We start from the raw sequence: 23,648 nt of genomic DNA, 5'->3' as shown, positions 1-23,648 counted from the left end.
ACCGCGGGCAAGCAGGCTCCAGCTGGTATTGTCTATCAGTACCGCCACCCTTGAGCTACTTTTAGCACACTTGACCTTTGTACTACTGACCTCGGTTGTTGCCAAGTTTCATTTTTTTTACCCACCCACGCACCCCTGGCCGGCCCTCCCTCGTCGTGCGATATGGCAGGACACGGACGGCTCATACGTGTCAATCTGCGCCTTCCTCTCGCAAGCACTTTATGCTATTTGGAAACGCTTGTTTCCCCAGTTGTCACACTAGCATTTTTTTGCGCGGTTTGCCCCTGTTTAGCGTCAGTCCACGCGAATCTTTCAAGGTGACACCATGTCCAATTCAAGCTCTTCCGAGTCTGTGCCTTCCAGCCCTCCGAAAAAGGGTTTTGTGACCTCCACCCCGTACAAAACCTTACAAGGAACTGCTACGGGACTTAGTGACTCGGCAATAGCTAGTGAGTTATTGAAAGCGTCCATGGATTATGGAAGTGACGTAGGTGTTTTGTCTAGCCTGGCAGAGTCGGACACGCAATCGAGTGCTGAGTCTGAGGTGCCAGAAGTGACTATTTCTGTGCCAAGCACCTCAACAGGCAAGGTTCCTGTGAAAAGGGGCCTAGAATATGGAAAGGGGGCCTAGAATATGGAAAGGGGGCCAAGAGGAAAAGAAGTGGTGACCCAGCTTCACAGCCATTGTCCCCTACACCACGTCACGCCACCGCCAGCCCGCCACGCACTCCCAGCCCCATTCTCTCGTCCTCCTCTTCAGCTGCCCTTTCTCCGGAGTCTTCGGAGTCGCCTTCACCACCTCGGAAGGGAAGTAGACAGTCGAGTTTACGTAGTAGAGGTTTCCGTAGGCCCAGTGTTCGTGCTAGTAGGGCTAGAACTTTGTCCCCTAGTGTAAGGCTAGCTCCTAAGGTTACTCGCACTAGGCAACTCGCCAGTCACGCCACCGCGAGTGACCTTGAACCCTGTGCTTATCTCCCCACCACCACCACCACCACCACTACACCGACACGACCTAGGACAGCCTCTGCCTCACGCACTGCCTCACCCACTCCCACACAACCTGCCTCACCCCCCACCGCCCCCAGCACCTCCCAGCCTAGGCAGGGCACTCTGGATGTCTTCGTGTGGTCAGAGGGCTCAGATTTTGTGCCGGAAGATCTGCCCTTTGATGACAGTGGGTGTGGAATTCAGGCTGACTTCCCTGTCCCAGAGGTTGGTGAATGCTTGGACTACCTGTTGGCCTTCCTGGATAACGAGGCAATGGAGCAGATTTGTACCGAGACGAACAGGTATGAGGGGCAATCTGCTGCAGTTCGTGAAGGAGAAGGTGAAGCTGCAACGCCATCCACGTCGCGGATGGCAGCATGGGTGCCTCTAACGATCAGGGAACTCTTTGTATTTATTGGTTTGATGTTATTGATGCCCCACAATTGGAAGCATAAGCTCGAGGAATACTGGAGTTCAGATGATCTTTGCCCCACACCAATCTTCAATAAATACATGAGCCGCGATCGTTTTAGGCAGCTCATGACTTACCTTCACTTCGCGAACAATGACGAGCCTTCCCAAACTGACCCATTATGGAAAGTGAGGGGAATCCTGAACTTGATCAAGGATAAGTTTACGAGGTTCCTGCGCCCTTTCAAGAAAGTGGTGATTGACGAGTCCTTGGTTTTGTTCAGGGGCCGTCTTCGGTTTGTGCAGTATATTCCAAGCAAACGGCACCGCTTTGGAATCAAGTTTTTCGTGCTGTGCGACTGCAAGACGGGGTCAGTCTTGTCGATTTGGACAAGACTGACCCCCTTGGATTCTCTGGTTCTGTGGTGAAAGTGCTGCTGGAAAAGTACTTTGGCGAGAATCATGTCCTGTATACGGACAATTACTATACGGCTCCTAAACTCGCCAAGTACCTTTCTGAACACGGCGTCGGATCCTGTGGCACTGTCCGTAGCAATAGGGCACACTACCCTGCCTTCCCCGAGGCTGAAAAATCAAAGCGGGGAGACGTACACCTGAAGAAAACTGACAAGATGCTGGCGATCAGGTGGCACGATAAGAGAGTCATGAATGTGCTCACCACAGTACACAAGGGGGAAATGCTGGCCACAGGGAAGGTCGACAGAAGGACTGGCGAGCCTGTGATGAAGCCTGATGCTGTCATTGACTACAACGTCAATATGTGGCTGGTGGACAAGTCTGACATGATGATCGGAGAGATAGACTGCCTGAGGAGGAACCGTCGCTGGTACAGGAAGGTGTTCTTGCACTTGATTGATATGTGCATGCTGAACGCCTTCATCCTGTATAAGATCAAGAACAGGAAGCCAGCAAACTACTCTCTCCGACGATTCTCAAAGACTTGTGTCTACCAGCTGCTTCAGCGTTATGGGCAGGTACTGCCATCAGGTCCCAGGCGCCACCCACAGACACCTCCAGACCGCCTACAGTGTCAGGCCTACCTTCAGCGACACCGCCTGGAGCCACTGCCTGCCACTGCCAAGAGGGGAAAAGCACTCAGGAGGTGTCATGTGTGCAGCCACACTACCAGGCAGGACAGAACATTTAGGCGCACCTCCTTGCAGTGCAAAGAGTGCAAAATTCCCCTCTGTGCTTACCCGTGTTTCTTTGACTACCACAGCCTGACTAGATATTGAAAATAAGGGTAAGATTCTTGAAAATAATACTAAGAGTGACAGTGATACTAGTGTTTAGTTTACTTTTACGTACTGACAGTGACAGTCTGATGAGTGTAAATTAGTGTATGTACTTGTAAAAGCACTGACAGTGACAGTGTTTTTTTGTGTAAATAATTGTACATAGTAATAAGTATTGCGAGTGACAGTCACTCCAGTGTAAGAAGTTGAAAGCATATGTTCCTATTCTATGTTCTGACAGTGACAGTTTGTTGTGTAGAAAATATTATTTTTATAACAATGGACAGTGACACTGATGAATAAGGCAAAAAACTGACAGCTAGAGTGAAAGTGAGCGATAGAAATGAAGTGTGAGTGGCCGACCGGAGCGAGAATAAAGTGCCTGCCGTAAGGCTGAATAAACTCGCGCCGCAGTGGTCTTCCTCATTCCCGCTTCACAATACTGGCAGTGACAGTGATTTTTAGGGCCGTAATAGTGCCAAGCGAGCCTTTGCGAAGTACTATGAAGGAAAATAATGTAGTATACGTGTTTTTAGCCGTGAAAAGGGAAATGTGTGTTCAGTGACGGGAAGATCGCCGCCGCGCTGCACATCGGCCGTGCGCTCCGTTCATTATAGCCTTATTTTCAGTGCTTATTGTACAAATACGGATTCCAAACAACCTGTATGTTGTTGTATAAAGTGTACTGTGACAGACTGAGGCTGTGGTAGAAAGAAAACTGGGTTTCTGGAGGTGTGAAAGTGAAGACTTTGTTACCCAACTTTGCAAGTCTTCACAAGTCCTTTGGTAGTCCACGAAGGCTCAACATCTGTCTCAGGAGAAAGCTGAATGTAAGTACTATATGCCATAAAAATTTTAATGTTCTAGGGTTAATCTCTGATTTTTGGCAAATATTTTCCCACAGGTACTCAGACCCCGCTACAACCCCACCACAGCAGGGGGATCGGCTATACACAGCCGCGTTTAAGGGGTTAATGTGACAATGCTGGATTGACTCTATCAGATTGGTATATGTGAAGCTATAAAATGTGGTGAAATTTTTTTTTGGCCTATCTGATGGAGCCAGGATTCCTTGGGCTTGAATGATCAGTGAATGGAAGCATGGCACACTGAACTAGGCTGTCTGGGCACTGCTACTCCTCACCCTGCCCTAGGGTGGGAAAGGAGGTCTGGATTAAGATGACGATGATGAAATAGCACAGGAATTCAGTTATCTTGAATGGCACACTGTGCAGTGTTATGGAAGCGTTGGGTTCTTGTTTAGTTTACGAATCGTGACCAAGTTTTCAGACGGTGGGAATGCCACCACGTGCATATGGGTTGTGCGTATTGTTTATCAGGGCCTGGATATCATGTGGTTCTAAGTGTATCATGTGTAGGTTACTGATGCCACTCAGCCTTGCGCTTGCAGAGTTCTTTGTTCCCTGATAATGTTATGTGTCTGTTCTTACGTAAAGTGAGTTACAATGTGACTGACTGAATTGGGCTTCTTATGCAGAAAAGTTTTTTTTTCTGATTCACTGCATGTTGGTGCAATCTACATTGCATAGTGGTTCACAAGCATGTCTCCTTGTTCTCAGTAAGAAAGGATGTGCTAGATGCTGGTAGTGACGGTAGCATGAGTCTTAAGGGTGCCTGTTTCTGATTTAGAAATGATGTCAGTGTTTTGAAGAGCCAAGAGGGTCCATGGGGCGGATGAGAGTTGTTATGAACTCTTGCTAATTTTTAGTGTTCTTCGTATGTAGTTATAATTATGATCTCTCACCATTATCTTGTCTGTATCTGATCTACAGCAAATCTTTTTTCTTTTGCGCTTTTACATTCCATATTAAACCATTTCTTTACTTCCTCCCATTTCTTTGTGGTGTGGGATATAATTTTGGACTGATGTTTTGTTAAAAAAAAAAAAAAATTATACACTGTATAATATTTATTTCTTGTTCTCTTAGCTCCTTTTCCCAACCAATTTCTACAAGGTACTTCTTTAGGTCATGATAGTTGCTCTTTTGTAGTTTAGCCTCTTTGTAACTTTCATAACTGCTAACTATACCATATGCTATCCTGAAACTGCAATCAAATACTGCATGGTTGCTTTTGCGGAAAGGACAGCGATAGATTATATTGCCAATTTCACTTTCTTGGCTAATAAATATCTGCGGTATCTATTTATCTAATTACTCCCAGAAAACTTAATCCCGTATGGGGTGGCCACAAACAAATTGCCTCCATGTCGCCCTGTCCCCCGCCATTTCATTGTCCTGCTCCCAGCTCACACACACCCACTCTTATATACCTCTCCACTCCACCCCTCCATCTCATCCTTGGCCTTCCCCTCTCTCTCCCCTCCTCCACCTCACTTACATACACTTTCCTCGTCAGTCTCTCACTCTACATCCTCTCCACATGGCCAAACCAACCTCAGTGTGTTTCTCCAAATGTTTCCTATTACATCCACATCCACACCACAACACTCCTTCGCATCCTCATTTGTCAGTCTGTCTCTCCATGTGACTCCACAGGTTCCTCTCAAATAACTCAATTCCACAGCTCTCACTCTTAAACTTCTGTCCCTCCAACAGGGCCCAAGCTTCACTTCCATAAGTTACTGTTGGAATCACAATACAGTACTGTCAAGTAGTAACTTTTTTACTTCCATGCTCACTTCCCTGTTTCTTATCACTGCTTTCAAGGAACCAGCAATCCTTCTTCCTCGTTGTACCCTTTCAAGCACTTCACCCTCCAAACTTCCATCCTTACTCATCACACTACCCAAGTACTTAAACGCACTCACAGTTTCCATTTCCTCCTCATCCAAATTCACTGTACATTCAGCGACTTCACTGCTCTCAAAGACCATAACTTTACTCTTCCTTACATTCACCTTTAGATTCTGTTTCTTACACATCTTCCTAACTCTTCCACCTAGCCTTGCAGCTCCCCTTCGTCTTCACTTAACAACACAGTATCATCTGCAAACAACAGTATAGAGAGTTTCCAAACAATGCTCTTTCTCATTAGGGCCACTCCAACATCCACTCCCCTACCTTGTATCTCTTTTAAAACCCCATCCATATACAGGCTGGACAACCATGGAGACATGACACATCCCTGTTTCAATCCAATCTTCAAGTAGGAAAATTCACTAAGTTCACTACCCACAAGCACTGCAGCCTTAGCACCCTCATACATACTCTTCAGAGCATTAAGCAACTTCCCATCTACTCCATATATTCTTAATGTTTTCCACAATCCTTGTCTATCCACCCTAACATATGCTTTCTCCAAATTCATGAAGGCCGCATACAACTTCTTTCCCTTCTCTAGAAACTTTTCCACTAAAGATCTACAAATGAATATCTGATCTACACACCCTCTTCCCTTCCTAAATCCTCTCTGTTCTTCTCCAACTAATTCCTCTGTTATTTCCCTAAGTCTGTCAATACGTATCCTACCAATTCTCCTATTACATTAAGAAGACAAATGCCCCTATGATTACCACACACTTCTTTTTCTCCTTTTCCTTTGCACAAGCAAATAATTATACCTGACTTCCAGTCCTCTGGGACTCTACCTTCCTCCCAGGCCAATCTGCACATCTTCCACATATATTCTACTACTATCTCTCCCCCATGCTTCAGCATTTCACCACATACTCCATCAGCTCCTGGGGTTTCCCCATTTTGACTTTCTTCATTGCTTCCATAACTTCCATCCTACTTATTTCTTCCTCTCTCCTCACATCCCTCTGTCTCCCAGCCATTCCCCAGCCACTTATAATCACATTACCCTCATTCTCTATGTTCAACAATTCCTTAAACTGTCCTCTCCATCTGCTCACTTTTTCTCCTTTCTCCACTAGGAATCTAACACTTTTATCTTTGACTCCCTGACTAACTTCTTTGCCTACCTCTCTTTACCTCTTTCCTGAACATTTTCTCACATTCCCTCCACTTTACACTCAAATTCCTAATCTACTCTCTTCTTACTCTCACTGATCTATTCATCTCTCTCTTCCTCTCTACATATGACTCTCTCTTCCGTCTCTCAACTTCTTCCATGCCCATTTTTCATCCACTAACTATATGCTTTCTTCTTTTGTGCAACAGTAAATATGAGCTCTAATAATGAGGAATTTTCTGGTCCTCTTTTTCTGGCATTTTCCTTTACATATTGTGTTAGGAAAAACTCCTGTATAAGATCTAGGATATTTTGATCCCAACAGCTTTCATAGCTTCTTACATCTACAGTGTTCCAATTTATATTTGCATTGATATCTCCAGTTTGTATCATTCTTTCTGATTTTTCTTCCATTTATATAGTAGGGCTCTTAAACTCTACTGTACTTTCAGCCAGGTCTTCACATTCACCTTTATCCTATGTGTTTGTCTTGGGTGGCATATATATAAAGATGGCAAAACTACTTTCCCTTCAAATGTGCTAATATCTACTGCAATAAGTCCTACTCGCGAGGGTATGTCTAGTTCTGTTTCTCTGACCTGGAGTCTTTTCTTTGTTAATATCATATAACTTCTCCTTCTTTTTCAAATTTCTGTCTCTTCTCCAAATACTGTAATTCACCGGGTCGGTCAGGATCACTTGATGGTCGTGATCGTCAGCATTTTACCCTCCCGGAAGGGAGCTGAAAGCTCATATAGTCCGATCTAAGTGTGTGTGTGTGTGTGTGTGTGTGTGTGTGTGTGTGTGTGTGTGTGTGTGTGTGTGTTCTTACCTTACCTAATTGTTCTTACCTAGTTGTATCCTTACAGGAATGAGTCAAGCTTGTACTGTCCCATGTCTTAAACCATATTTATCGTACATATCCTTAAATTTGTGAATTGTTTTGGCACACACTATTTCATTCGGTAGTGCATTCCATTGATCAATTGCTCTGTTTGGGAAACTGAATTTCCTTACGTCTTTATCACCTCTCTTCTTATGCAGTTTTTTGCAGTGTCCTTTTGCTGATGCTTCTCCATATGTTAAGTAATCATTTATGTCTATTTTCTCCTTCTCTGATATGCACTCATATAGCATTATCATGTCACCTCTTTTCCTTCTCTCCTGTAGTGTTGGTATATTCAGTTTATTTAGTCTTTCTTCGTAGCTTAGGTCCCTTAAGCTTGGTATCCATCTTGTAGCGGCCCTTTGAACTTTTTCAATCTTGTCTATGTGCTTTTTGAGATGAGGACTCCAGACTACTGATGCATATTCCAGGGTTGGTCTAATGAATGATGTTATTATCCTTCTAAGCATGTCTTCATTTATGTACAGTAGAAGTCCTATTTTTCGGCATCTATGGGACCAGGCTAGTGCCGAAAAATCAAAATTGCCGAATTATCAAAAACCCTACCCACTCAATACCTTATATGTTTCGGTGAACACTATCATCACTACTCATATCATTACAAATGTGCTTGGAGAGAGTACTGTATACTGTTTGATACTGTACAATACTGTAATGAATACAGTACTATACATGAATATGAAAAATAAAGAAATTAGTGAACATACTGTATATAAATGTAATGGTACAGTAGGCCTACAAGTTCACATGCACTTACCTAAACTTATAGTAGGTTCCTTAATTACATATGTACAATAGAAGGGGTTGATTGGAGTCTGCTACTGCTGGAAGAAGTCACCAGCAGTAGAGGGTCCTCATGGAGAATTTCAAGACTGACGAAAAAAATCGGAAAATCTGCTGAATGATCAGAGATTTTCGTAAATGGGACTATTTCTCAAAACTGCCGAAATGTCAGATTTGCCGGGGAATTGGATGCCGAAGAATTGGACTTTTACTGTATGTGAATGCTAGTCTCATATTTGCAAGCAGTGTATACATGTTCTGTACCTTCTCGCTGATGTGGTCAGCCGGAGATAGTCTGTTACTGATAATCACACCTAGGTCTATCTCTCTTTCTGATGTGTATAGGGTTTTATTTCCTAACTTATATTCCCAATCAGGTCTTTTTCCACTTTTGCCAAACTTGATTACATGACACTTGTCCACACTGAATTCCATTTGCCATGTACTACTCCATTCATGAAGTTTATTTAATTCTTTTTGTAGCTCTTTACAAGAGTCTGTGTTAGTATTCTCCTTTGTATTTTTGCATCATCTGCAAACATATTCAGATAGCTCTCATTTCCAGTGTTACTGTTTATATCATTTATATACACTAAAAACATGATTGGTGCCAGCACTGAACCCTGTGGTACTCCACTAGTCACTTCTTTCCATGATGAGTAGTTTCCTCTTAGTACTGTTCTCATTTCTCTTTTTATGAGAAAGTCTTGCATCCAACAAAACAGTTTGCCTCGAATTCCTCCTTGATGCTACAGTTTCCATAAAAGTCTTTGGTGTGGTACTGTGTCAAAAGCTTTCTTGAAATCTAAATAGATACTGTCCACCCATCCTTCCCTTTCCTGTACTGTGTTTGTTACTCTGTCATAGTAGCTCAACAGATTAGTAACACATGATTTTCCTTTTCTGAAACCAAACTGTCTTTCTGTTATCATACTATGTTCTTCTAGATGATTTACCCAATCATTTCTTATAAGCTTTTCTAATACTGTGCCTTGCTTACAACACTGGTCAGTGATACTGGTCGGTAGTTGAGTGGATTTTGTCTATTTCCTTTCTTGAATAAGGGGACAATATTTGCTTTTTTCCAAATATCAGGTAGTTTACCTTGACTCAAGGATTTCTTGAAAATTAAAAATAATGGTTTACTTAACTCCTTTGCACATTCTCGTAGTACCCAACATGAAATTTCATCAGGACCACTTGCTTTTCCTCTGTCTAATCTACTTAACTCCTCCTGTATTACTTTTTCTGCTATTTGTATATCTGGTAGTATGTGTGGACATGCATGTTCCACATAGTCCCTCTCAAAATTTTTTTTCTTCTGTAAAAACTAATTGGAAATTCTTATTTAGTGCTTCACAAATATCTTTCTCTTGTGTATAAGTGATTCCCTCGTCCATAATTGATTGTATTATATCTTTTACTTTGGTTTTGCTTCTGATATAGCTGTAAAACAGCTTTGGTTGATCACTACTTTATTATATCCTCCTCAAACTGTTTTTGGGCTTCCCTCCTTATTCTTGTATAGTCGTTTCTTGCCTGTTTGTAATTATTATACACCCTTTCACTATTATGTCTTTTGTATCTATTCCACAACAAATCTCTTCTTTCTTTTGATTTTTTACATTCTGTATTGAACCATTTCCGTATTTTCTTATCTGCTTCTCTGAGCTGTGGGATGTACTTCTGGACTCCTATTTCATAAAATTCACCAAATTTTTTATATACAGCATTTAAGTGGAGGATTAGTGCCCCTCCCTGTAAAACAATTAACTCTAAGCCGTTGGCCACCCCGTTTGGGATACATGGCGTCTGGCAATGATGATGATGATGATTTAAATCTTGTCCTCTAAGCTCATTTTCCCAATCAACTTCTAAGAAATACTTCTTTAGGTCTTGATAATTTCCCTTTTTATAACTTAGACTCTTTTTGTAACTGTCATTGCTGTTTACTATGTCATATGCTATCCTGAAGTTATAATTTAGTACTGCATGATCGCTTTTGCCAAGTGGAGGGTGATATATTAAACTGTCAATATCATTTTCTTCCCTAGTAAATATTAGATCTAGCACTGAAGGTACATCAAGTCCTCTTTTTCTGGTGGTTTCCCTCACATGTTGCGTTAGAAAGAACTCTTGTACGAGATCCAGGAGCTTTTGGTCCCAACAGCTTTCTTGGCTAATTATATCTAGAGTATTCCAATTTATATTTGTATTGAAATCCCCAGTTAGTATAATTCTTTCCGATTTCTCTTCCATTTTATGTAGTAATGATCTTAAACTCTGAATTGTACTCTCTGCCAGGTCCTCATATTCATCTCTTTCCCATGTGTTTGATCTGGGTGGCATGTACAAATTGGCTACACTTACTTTACCTTCAGATGTGTTGATCTCTACTGCAATCAGTTCTACTTGTGATGGTATATCTAGTTTTATTTCATTGACTTTTAGATTTTTCTTAGTTAATATTATAATTCCTCCTCCTGTTTTTAAGTTTCTATCTCTTCTCCATATATTATATTCCTCTAAGTTTAGTATATCATTGGATATCCTTGGTGTTAATTTTGTTTCAGTTAGGCATATTATTTGTTGTTCATTTTGTCTGACATAATCATTCATCTCTAGTAATTTAGATACCATTCCATCCACATTTGAGTACATCAACTTTATCATCTTGTTTATATACTTGTCATGACATGGTTCTACTACCTTCCTCCTTTTTACTCCATCCTGCTTGTGTACCACTTTCGTACCTGCAATCCTATTACTTTGTAAAAAAATTTCTTCTTCTCCTCTTCTGATCTTCCCTCATTTTTTGTTTTTGGTTCCTCCCTTTTCTCTTTCAGTAATTCTAGTTCCTCTTGTGTTAGGCATCTTTTTATCCATACATTTTTGAACTCTTCTTTTTCCATAAGATTCTTTGCATTTTTTAGTATCTCTTCCACAGTGTTTACACTCTGGAAAGTCACCTTTAGAGGTCTTGTCTTGTTTTTCTCATATTTCCCTAACCTTTTGTGTTCCTCTATGTCTTTACTACAGATTTCCTCTGATACTTCTTTCAGTAGGCTCATTACATTTGCCATCTCCCTTTTGTCTCTTGTGATCTAGTTTTTTACTTCTTCCTCTTCTATACCAGTGATTACTATAGATTTGTTTATATCTGCTGAATCTCTGACTAACTTTGGATTGTTTTGGATTATTTTTTTCACTTCCTTTTTAATGCTTTTTTCCTCCACCCTTGTTTCTAAGTCTTTCTTTACTTTCACCATTTCAGCATACGTGGTTTCCACATCATTTTTGTAGCTTTGCACAGCTTCATTCACCTGTGTTATCTTCTCCTCAATATCACTGCTTTGGTTTATAAGACTGCTTACTTGCCTAATTGTCTCTGTGTCATTTCTGAACTCTTCCATAACACTCTCGTGATTGACTACTGTACTTGCCATTTCACTCATTTTCTTCCTAAGTGTACTCAGTTCCACTGTTAGTTCACTGATGGATGTGTCTTTCTTGTTGGCCTCCCTTCCTAGTTTTTCTATTTCTTCCTTTTGCAAGTGCACCTGCTTCTTTATTTCATCAATTTCATTTTTGAAAGCCATTTCTAGTTTGTTTACTCGTTCAACCAGTCTATTGTGAGTCTCCACTTCAACCAGTTCTTGGTAGAAATCATCATTTTGCTTTTTACCTTTATCCCTTTTCTTTTCCAAATTTGTTTTACTAAAGTATGTATCCATTTTGCAATACTAAAAGTGCAGAGTATGTACTTACAATCACCGTGTTGTTGTAGTCTAAACAAACCTCAGATGACTCAGCGCATTCTTCGTCTTGGTTCTCTTTCCTGTTTGAACAAGTCTTGTTTAAACTTATTATTTTTTTCCTTTTAATAATGTAAAATCGTTAAGTCTAACCTGGTACAGAGCTTGACTCATACAAAGATACTAATTTAGGTAATGCCAATGGCCGTGTTGGCTCAGTACGGAGCGCCGCTGTCGCATGTCCGCCTCCTTTGACTCCCTCTGTGTGTGTGTGTGTGTGTGTGTGTGTGTGTGTGTGTGTGTGTGTGTGTGTGTGTGTGTGTGTGTGTGTGTGTGTGTGTGTGCATATACCTATTTGTAGTACACAGGAACTGAGCTAAGCTCGTGTTGTCCTGTCTCCATATCTACATTTATAAAGTCTAGTTTTAAACACACGAATGTTTTTTGCCTGCACCACCTCTTTGTCTAAGTAATTCCAAATACAGTACCTCTGCTTCTATTTGGGAACTGAACCTTTTAAGATTGTTAAGACATCTACTTTTCCTCAACTTGAAGTCATGACCTCTTGTTCTTCCATCACCCAACACAAACAGACCCTCTCTATCCACCCCTCCCATTTCTCATACATTTCAAAACCAACATGATCAAGTCACCTCTTTCTTTTCTCTCACACAGTGTTGGTAACTTTAGTTTTTCCAATCTCTCGGTTCCCTTAAGCATGGTATCATCCTTGTAGCCATCCACTGAACCCTCTCCTGTTTATCAATATGCTTCTTCAAATGAGGTGACCATACCACAGCTGCATACTGTAGTCTTGGTCTTATCATGGTGTGTGAGGGCTGTTTCTTGTGGAGTGCGATGTGAATACTGTGTTTGTGATTAAAGAAAAAAAAATCTTCTCTCGGTGGTGTTTTGGAGCAGAGGCGATTGACACTTAGCTGTAGTATGTGAATGTTGTAAGTTCAAGGCAGTACACACCTAGTGTGGGCCTGTGTTGTAGGTATAATGTTTGTGCACTTAGGCTGCTTGTGGTGGGCAGTCATTGTGTTGGTCTGGGTGGTTGCAGGGGGTGGGGGGAACTGTGTTGGTGTGACGGAGGAAGTGTACATTCCCATGTGCTACAGTGCTGTCTGGTATCTGCAAGTTTAATGCATGTGGTGTTGATCCATTCTCTGCAAGAACTGCAGTGTGTTCATTTAGTACTTGTGATGTATAGGAAGCAAAGTGGGCAAATGTACAGTACAGTATCTTGTTTAAGGCCCGGGATTACTCTCGATGTCTTCCACAAGTATGTGAAGGATGGAAATGACTGCCAAAGAGCCATTTCCCTTTCTCTAAAAAAATGGGATAAGGAGCAGCTGTCTCCAGGCAGGAGACAGTGTCTTATCAAACTAACTGAGGTCCCCCTCACAGAACACTTGGCAGGCTGGGAAGGTTTGGTTTCTAGATGTGAAGTATAAGTTGTTTCTCTTCACCTGAGGTGCACAGCACCATAACAGGTAGGCAAATTAGCTTGAAAGTAATGGAACTTTATTAGCCCATTTTCCTGTAATTTACCGTGGACTTAATTTAACCCGTGGATTGCGCAATTACACCTGAAGATAAACACAGAGGGCATCATTTGGTGAAATGAAACAATCTCTCTCTCTCTCTCTCTCTCTCTCCGTCTTTGCATAGGGCCATGCATAAGTTTACTTTGGGGTGTGGTTAAAAAATGAATGATTTTTTTTTTTTTTTATCATAAACCTGAAGATAAACATCCAGGGCATCATCTGGTGAAAGGAAAAAAATCTCTCTCGCTCCATCTTTGCATAGCATCAAGCGTAAGTTTAGGTAGGGATAGAGTAGTTAGCAGTGATGTACGGCCAGCACTGCCTGAGCTGTGGCTCGCAACATGACGCAACCCAGCCTGAGTTGTGGCTCGCAATCCATGGGTTAATTACACAACAGAACATCACAATATGTGACTCCTACAAAGGCATGAGTGCACTTAGCCAGACTACAAAACGGCAATCACCCCAATACATCCACCACCCTTCCCTGCTGCAGCACCATTACATAACATAGTTTATGAACAATCTTCTAAGTCCTCACTGCAAACAGCTCCTCACACCAGAGTATACTTACCAGTACTCACTTCACATAGCTCACTCTCATACCCTCAATAAATGATCTTTGGGAGCACCAAGCTGAAGTGGCAGATTTTAAAAAAAAGTCCACAGCATTCATGTCCAGATGAGACTGGGGCAACAACAGCAACTAACTGCACTGTACTTTACTGCTCCTCTCCAGCCTTCCACCAGGTTAAATATCTTTCTCTCCTTTTTTCCCTAACAGCTTTGCATCTAAATAATATACTATGTAAACCTGATCACCAAACCCATCTCATAAATACCAGACCAAGAATGAAAAACATAAACTGACAACAACCAAAGCATTCAACAGACTGAAGGTATAAAATCTGGTGGCATCATCATGTGAGCTGTATTAGTGCTGGGTGTCATGGTAGTGCAATATATTGATCAGTGATCTCCATCTGAAAGCTGTAAAATTAAAAAAAGCAGTCATGTGCCCCAGCAAGAACTAAAAAGAAACATGGATGTCATATAAACTTGTATTACTAATTATTATGCATGTTAATACTAATTATTATCCATGTTAATTAATTGTCAAAGCATATTTACCTAGCTAACAACAAAATACATTATGATATATAATGAATATACTGTATAAACACTTTCTAAGAAAAAAAAATCAATACACTATACTGTTACCACAAAGTGAAAAATTCCTGACTACAGGTTACATGAAAAAAAAAGTGCAGTACAGTAATCCATGACAGCACAATCAGACTGAACTAAATTATTTACCCCAAAATTACCAAAGCAATGAATTTTTAAAATTATTATATGAAAATGAAAAAACAAAATGATATGAAAATCACAGTATTCAAGACTACAGACAAAAATTATTCAATTAACCTTAAAAAGAATGTCATCTCACCTTCTTTGCCCTGGTGGGAGCAACAAGAGGAGAGGTGTTGGTGAAACTCATGCCCTGGAGGAATAAAAATATTAAATATGAATTGTACTTGTTCATAACACCTTCACAGGTAGCAGACGGGTGGCTACCATCAACATCAGAAGGCATTACGAGAATGAAATGAGGTTACAAGCTTGGCAGCTGACTACACAACTGTCACCCTCAGGGAGGAAATATTTAGCCATATGTACACAGAATCAAAGTCAGACCTGAGATTTGCTTTTTCCTATTACACATCTATCATTTCTTCCAACAGCTTCCAGCAACTACTGTGCATGAAGAAATGGCTGATTCTGGCACTTGGTTTAGCTTCCAGTCCACAGAATTATACCATGGCCAACCCCAACATGGGGCTTCTATAAGAACAAGTACAGCATCATCTTAATTTATGCATGTATGCATAACATTTTACACTGCTTACACATCTGAAGGCCTTTATCATGTTTGCATGTGTAAGCTGCTTTTTACCTGCTGAAGGCAACCACAGTGATGCTGGGTGCCACACAGCTCCAGCATTGCCAGTGCGCCACCACAAAGTATTATGGGTGCATTTTTTAAATGCAGCAGGACCTTCCTGTTGTCAACCCTTACCATAGGCCTTGGGTCTGAATTTGGAGTTCTGTTCGTCCAGGTCAGCTGCCATCCAAGGCTAGTGAATCTTGCCTACCTTAAGGAATATATTTTAGCTACGTACAAGACCTAGGTTGGTGCAGTAGTATTCATCTAGATTTATAAGGCAGTGGCTGAATCGATAGAGAGGCAGCCTGCAGTCCTAATGGACCCAGGTTTGAATCCCAGCTGAGGCAGGGAGCAATTTAAGGATCTGAATTTCAATAAAGCAAACTTTACTCATCTACCAGAAGACCTGCTGACACATAGTAAAAATAACCCCACTAATACCAGTACACCAGTCCTGTATGAGACAGCCCTAGCATGTATTCAATATAGATGGTGGGTGTTAAAGCCAAAGTGGTGACATGTGGAGTTGTGTGGTATGTAGGAGGACTACTGGGGCTTAGGAATAGGCCTTGATGCCTTTGTCCAAAGTTGAACAAAAAAATAAATAAATAAATAAGAAGAAAAATCTGAAAGCAATGTTCAAGGCTAGCTACTGAGCTTTCAGCCCTACACCACTGCAATGGTAGTATCTCCCAGCAGATGATGCATACAACATATAATAACAGCATTTCCTTCACCAAAGGGCAATTTCATACTGTACTCTGCATTATTCCATTATGTATCACTACTGGCTAACTGCCAACAGGCCCGAGTGGAAAAAGATGGATGGGGCTTTTGTTCTGTAGTGGACTGACTTAGGGTGATGACAATTACAATATATCATCATGAAATGACTCCTAGTTTCCTCTAAATGAAACTGGGGTTGGCCATAATACAGCTGACTGTTTTCCATTGCCTGGAAGTGTAACCTAGAGTCAAAACCAGTTAATTACTAAGGAAAAGGTAATAAAGCATTTGATTTATATTAGAATGTAGGAATTTCACTCTATGTAACTCTTATAGTGACTGCAACAAATATTAATGAATAAGTCCATACATATGCAACAATGATAATGATTATGACTGTGGTAATACCTTCCACTTTCAGGTAGTTAAGTCTGACAGTATTTGTTCTTTGCATTTAATGGACAACTTAAATGAGGCACAAAAAAGCTGTATGGAACTTCAGAAAAATCTGAAAAAGAAAAAAAAGTACAGTACACTCAACCCTCTGCCATCACGCGTTCAGCTATCATGCTTATCTGCTATCACGCACATATCAAATGCACAACCATACATGCTATCATGCACCCCAAGACCGGTATCACGCGTCGAGTTTGAAGACAGGCTAAGCGAAACTTATTCACACGGCACTTCATACGAGGTTTGCAGAGGATACGATGGTTAATCGGAACGGTAACGTGGTTAAATTCCCGATTATAGCACGGGCATTTGGAATGCATCTGAACGGATTCCTGCCGAGGACACGACCAGCAAAACAGTGACCAAAACCCATTCGGCTCGAAAGAACATATCATACTACAGCATTTAAATTTAGCCTAACACTGAATACTTATTAATATTGTATTTTAGAATAAATATCAATTGTTTTGAAACCCTTATAAAGAGTTAATATTTCTTATGCCGAAAAAACTGTGATGTCGATAAAGTAATCACGTGTCTACAATTGAGATGGGGCTCTGACGACAGTGTGAGGAACGTGTGTTGATAGGGTCCAAGTTTTGTTCCACTTAAAGGTTCCTCAGCCATTACTGATACCTCCTTTAGCTGTGGACACTAAAGAAATGGAGACAGCCAAAGAGATCTGGCGGAAACTAAGCCACTCCCAATCCTCGGAACCCATCAAACCACCCAAGGAATAATCCTTATAAAAGTTTGATGGCCTTTTATATTGTTTATTTATTCATTATACTGTTATTATTAATATAATAATGCTTTATTTCATGTTAGAGGAGAGATTGGCAGGAAATCGTAGGCATAAAGTGGTTAAAAGTTAGAAAAATGGGCCACCGAAAAACCAATTAGAAATTTTCCCATTGATTGTTCAGTTCAGGTATCGCGTATTCAGCTATCACGCGCGTTTCCTGTGACCAATTAGGCGCGATAGCAGGGGGTTGAGTGTACTGTAATATGGTTCCATATTATGTTGGGTGTGGAAGATTAAGGGTAGACTACTAAACTTCAGATATTAAGGGGTAGGTAACTGGTCTAAATGAAATGCCATGAAGTCCTTTAGCCACACAGGTCCAGAGAGAGAGAGAGAGAATACACATACTCTGTATAGTAAAAATATATATATACAGTATATATATATATATATATATATATACATAAACTATGAACCTCAGAGGTCTCTAGCAAAACTAAATATACCATATGGCATAAACAAGAGTAAAATTAAAGACATCAAAACTAAGAAGGGGTTAACAATAGGGCCAGAATGACTTACCAGCATCCCTTCTTTGGTGGCTCGCATGGCATACCAACCAGCAATGCCATAGTGGTTGCTGCCTGCAAACACAAATTTCATCATCGTCAATATCATCACCACCACCCTGACCTTTCCTGAAGTATGATTCAAAAAATAAGTAAGGAGAAAGCACAAAACAGGAATTAACAGCACGTACAATAAAATTTGCCAATCATTCATGAACCATTCAAACCCTCAGAAAACTGGCCCTACCTCACAATTTGTTTTGGAATTTTGATGTGTTTTTGAACACTAATTGTATCATGACTGACTGTATAACTAACTTAACACTATCATATTACAAGAAATCAGGCGCCATAGCAATTGTACGAGCAAAAAATAACCATAAAATGAAAAATGGTGATTAAACGTTATGAGCAACTCATTGTAAAACTAGGTCTACTACGAACTGTTTGGTAGACCTAAGATCCTGAGGGCTTATAGTATGTGTAAGTGTGTCTATGCCATTTCACTGGGTGAACACAAACAAATGTTATACAATGACAGTAGTCCTCAACCTTTTGTAGGATGCGGGCCAAATTTACATGTTAATAGTGTGAAGGGTGCCAGAAAAAAAAAAAAATCAAATTCACACACACACACACACCCATTTATACATGTGTCCGTATATATATACAGGTAACTCGCACGGAACACGATCTCACGGAACGCGCTCGCAATTATACGCGGTAAGGGCTGGGATACATATTAGACAACGTAAGATTAAAAAACCATTATGAAAACTACAAATTAACGCAGGAGAGGCCTTTGAAAGATCAAATCCTCGAACGTCACCGCAGCGCGCGGTTTGTTTTGATTACGTGACGATCTAGGCGGGAAATTATTCAGTGAGTGAGACATTCCCGAGTACAGTAGCACAGTATTTGTAAGTTAAATATTTACAGTACTGTACTGTTCTGGTAAGTTTATGTGCAACTTAAAGTACTATTAAATAACGTTAAAGCAAGAAATAAAGTCTTATAACCAATTTACCTGATAGGCGTCAGAATATTGCCTTTTTATTTGTTCGTTTTTCCACAGTGCTGTTCAGTATTTGTAAGTTAAATATTTACTGTTCTCGTATGTACTGTACTTGTAAGCACTTAAATAAAGTTAAAGCATTAAATAAAGCCTTGTAACCAGATAACCCGAATTATATGATTACCCATGATCGGCGTCGGAATATTGCCTTTTTTGTTTGTTCGTTAAACTCTTACTGTACTGCTTTTCTACAGTACTGTATTTGTAAGTTAAATATTTACTGTTCTGGTATGTACTTGTAAGCAATTAAAGCATTAAATAAAGCCTTGTAACCAGTTAACCTGATTTATATGATTACCCATGATCGGCGTCGGAATATTGCCTTTTTTTTGTTTGTTCGTTAAAGACTTATAATAAGAGAAAAATACATTTTTGTCTTGGTATCTTTACCTATTTGCTCAGGTTTGCTGTAATGGTTTGCAACTTGTAGAAAACTGTGAAAACTTTCGGGAAGTGAACGAAAATCTGGGACATGACCTTGACTTCACCGTCTCATCATCTGTCAGTTCACCACCGGCTATCGTGATGAGTGGATGTACGATTTTTTCGCTCGTGGCCATGCCTAACCACACATAGTTACACCCATTATCTCGACCCAGACAGAAAATACAACCTTTTTCCTCCCTTGCAAAACACAAACAACCACCCTGTTTACGAGACATCAATATATATTGCGAAAATAACAAGGTAAAATGATAAAGATGAACGTAAAATGATTGAGAAAGATGAACATGTTATGATGGAAGAAATACGTTTTCCCCGTCTGTAAACGTATTTATTTCTGCTTTGTATCTGTATTCGTAATAATTAGACTTATTGTTAGTTCTGAAACTGCATTACGATTCTATTTTTAGCCATTCTCGTGGTGTGGGAGCTGGAAGTTGTGACACAACTTCCTTATTGCTAATCGGACTGACCCTCCACTTTATTCTCCCGTGGCAGAGTCTAGCCTTGCAGGACGTGCAGTTTTCTCATTTAGGACTGATAATTCAACTCTTTCGCCCCCTTTTCCAAGCATGGGCACAACGATAACGTAAAGAATAACTCGAAACTACCATAAACATATATCAAAAAGGTGAAAATGTATTCATAACATTCTTTTTTCCAGCCATTCCTAACAGATTATGTACTGAAATCATTCGATATCACAGTACTGCATTTCTAAGTTAAATATGTACTGTTCTGGTATGTACTTGTAAGTTAAAGCACTAGTACCAGTTAACCTAATTTATTACCTATGATCGGCGTCGGAATGTTTCCTTGTGTTTACGTACAGTATTTGTGTGTTGAAGTTTTGCTCAGGAGTACTGTATTTGTGAGTTATAACATTAAATAAACCTTCTAACCACTTAAAGTGCTTTCTAGTGACAGATAACAGCAAAACAACACATTTGGGGGGTCTAGGGAGCAAAATACGGAGTAGCTTAAATATACGCGATTTCGCACCTAACACGGCACGGTAGGAACGAAACCCTCGTGTTCCGTGCGAGTTACCTGTATATATATATATACTGTATATATATATACAGTAATCCCTGTACTACCCGGACGCCCACTATCCGGACTCCCCACTTACTGGACATTTTGGTCCCGGGACTTAATAATCCCAAAATTGCCCCCCAAACGCAAAAAATTCGAAAAAAATCCGACTTCTTTCCCTCTCAGCAATTACAACAATGCGAGCGGAGCGAACCAGCTGTGTTTCAGTGCGTAGTTCCGCTGACGTCCGCTAGAGCGCCCCTACATCCTCCCCACTTACTGCCCGTCTTTTGTAGTGAGTGCACGCTCCTCACCATGACCACCCGCATGCTTCCTTTTGTGGTGGTGCCCAACCTGCTGCATGCTCTCCTTTTTTTTTTTTTGGTGAGGAAGAAGGAACCAAAGGCCATGAGCCCGCAGTAACAGTTCCCTCCACGAGAAAAACAAAATACAATAGAGAGCCAAATTCAAGATCCGATCATTTTGAGATGCCTGGACACACTGCATTTGAAAGACTGGAGATCATAGGCAGCAGGAAATACAGACAGAGGGAGACAGTTCCAGAGTTGACCTATAGAGTTTGCTGCCAGACGGGTGCTATGCGCCCGTCGTAGAGGTGGAGGAATGCAAGCAGACAGTTCAGAGGAGCAGTGACCATTAAAGTAGCGATAGAAAAGAGATAAAGATGCAACAGTCCGGCGAAGAGACAGAGGTTGAAGGGAGTCAGTAAGAGGAGGAGAGTTAAAGAGACAAAAAGCCTTTGACTCCACCCTATTGAGAAGAGCTGTATGTGGGGAGCCTCCCCACACATGAGACATGTACTCCACACAGGGGCAGATAAAACCCCTGTATAGAGTCAACAATTGTGCAGGGATAAAGAAAGAGCGGAGTCGGCTTAGCACACCTAATCTCTTGGAAGCAGATTTTACAAGAGATGTAATATGAAATTTCCAAGATAAGTCCCGAGTAAATGAAACCCCAAGCATGTTCAAGGATGATGCAGGATTAAGCTGAATATTATTAAACATTAGTGGGTATACCTGTGGAAGATTTTGTCGGGTTGATAGGTGTAAGAACTGAGTCTTTGATGCATTAAAAACAACCATATTATTTTTACCCCAGTCAGAGATACGAGCCAAGTCAGACATTAGGTGTGCCATACCCTCATCACTTGTTTGTTGAAGTAACTGTTGAGATGGGCGTTGCAGGAACTGAATGGAAAGGTGAAGGGTGGAGTCATCAGCGTATGAGTGGATAGGGTTAGATGTACAGCTTAGAATATCATTGATGAATAAAATGAAGAGAGTTGGTGATAGGACAGAGCCCTGAGGAACACCACTGTTGATAGATCTAGGAGAAGAACGATCGCCGTCTACAACAGCGGCTATAGAACGACCAGAAAGGAAGCTAGCGATGAAGGCACAGATAGAAGGATAGAAAGCGTAGGAGAGCAGTTTGGAAATTAAAGATTTATGCCAGACTCGATCGAAAGCCTTTGAGATGTCAAGTGCAATGGCAAAGCTTTCGCCAAAGCCCCGAAAGGAGGATGACCAGGAGTCTGAAAGGGAGGTGAGAAGATCGCCAGTGGAGCGTCCCTGATGGAACCCATACTGACGATCGGAAAAAAGGTTGTGATAGGAAAGATGCCTTAAAATTTTTCTATTGAGAATTGACTCGAAAACTTTTGAAATACAGGACGTTAAAGCAATTGGACGATAGTTGGAGGGTTGGGAGTGGTCACCCTTCTTTGGGACTGGCTGAATGAGAGCAAACTTCCAGCAAGAAGGAAAGGTACAAGTTGACAGACAAAGGCGAAAGAGTTTGCCTAGCAGGGTGTAAGCACAGAAGCACAGTTCTTGAGAACAACAGGAGGGACCCCATCAGGCCCATATGCCTTGTTTGTACTGAGGCCAGTGATGGCAGAAAATACATCAGCTGAATAAATTCTAATGTCAGCCATGAGGAAGTCAGAGGGGGGAAGTGATGGAGGAACAGCACCGGAATCGTCTAAGGTGGAATTGGAGGAGAAAGTCTGCGCGAAGAGATCTGATTTATCAGTAGAAGAAATAGCTACAGAACCATCAGAGTAGAAAAGAGGAGGGAAGGGTGATGAGGTAAAGTTGTTAGAATGGTTTTTGGCAAGGTGCCAGAAGGAGCGGGAAGAATTCGAGCTGGAGAGTTGAGAGCATTTAGTATGGATGAAATTATTTTTAGCAGAGCAAAGAACAGACTTAGCACGATTCCAGGCAGAAACGTAAAGATTATGTGATTCAAGGGTGGGTTGGCTCCAGTACCTTTTGTAGGCCCTCTCCTTGTTGCGGACAGCATTAGAACAAGCGTGATTAAATCAAGGCTTTCTTGCTTTAGTCAAAGGATATGAGAAAGGAATATATGCTTCCATGCCTGAGAGAATAACCTCCGTAATGCGCAAGGCACACTCAGATGGCTCACGGCCATGGAAGCAATAATCATTCCACGGAAAATCAAAGAAGTACTGCCTGAGGGCTTCCCAGTCAGCGGCTCCAAAATGCCACAGACGACGTTTCCCTGGAGGGTCCATAGGCCGTACCGGAGTGATAGGACAGGTTAAGGTGATAAGGTTGTGATCGGAGGAGCCCAACGGAGAGAAAAGATTAACAGAGTAAGCAGAAGGATTAGTTTTGAGGAAGAGGTCAAGTATGTTGGAGCTCTCTCCAACGCGGTCAGGGATACGGGTAGAGTGCTGTACAAGCTGCTCTAGGTCATTAAGGAGAGAAAAAATGTAGGCTTGTTCACCAGGTGGATCAGTGAAAGGAGAGGAGAGCCAAAGATGGTGGTGAACATTGAAATCTCCTAGAATGGAGATTTCAGAGAAAGGAGAAATGGATAGAATGTGTTCCATCGTAGAAGTAAGATAGTCGAAGAATTTTTGATAGTCAGTAGAATTAGGGGATAAGTAAACAGCACAGATATATTTAGTCAGAGAATGACAAGAAAGCCGAAGCCAGAGTGTAGAGACTTCAGAAGAATCGAGTTCAGGAACACGAGAGCAAGGTAAGTCGTTGCGTATATATACACAACAGCCACCTTTGGCTTTGAAATGAGTATAGAGAAAGTAGAAG

The 23,648-nt window shown here is 41.1% G+C and overlaps 1 protein-coding gene across 2 annotated transcripts in view; it reads right to left on the bottom strand.

The window, feature by feature from the left end:
• LOC145417381 (putative oxidoreductase YjmC) overlaps positions 1-23,648 on the bottom strand; it is a 295,734-nt gene that overhangs the window by 135,747 nt on the left and 136,339 nt on the right. For both annotated transcript variants that reach the window (XM_080286058.1, XM_080286059.1), the window contains exons 4-5: positions 18,007-18,068; positions 15,000-15,053 (exon numbers count right to left, since the gene is read on the bottom strand). In XM_080286058.1, coding sequence (XP_080142184.1) covers positions 15,000-15,053; positions 18,007-18,068 — 116 coding nt within the window. The remainder of the gene's footprint in view (positions 1-14,999; positions 15,054-18,006; positions 18,069-23,648) is intronic.

The sequence above is a fragment of the Coenobita brevimanus genome, chromosome 110 (genome assembly GCF_032717465.1).
Source record: "Coenobita brevimanus isolate Jiangsu-jjx chromosome 110, ASM3271746v2, whole genome shotgun sequence".
NCBI lineage: Eukaryota > Metazoa > Arthropoda > Malacostraca > Decapoda > Coenobitidae > Coenobita > Coenobita brevimanus.
Note: the sequence above shows the minus strand (reverse complement) of the source record. Positions and strands in the feature narration are given on the sequence as shown.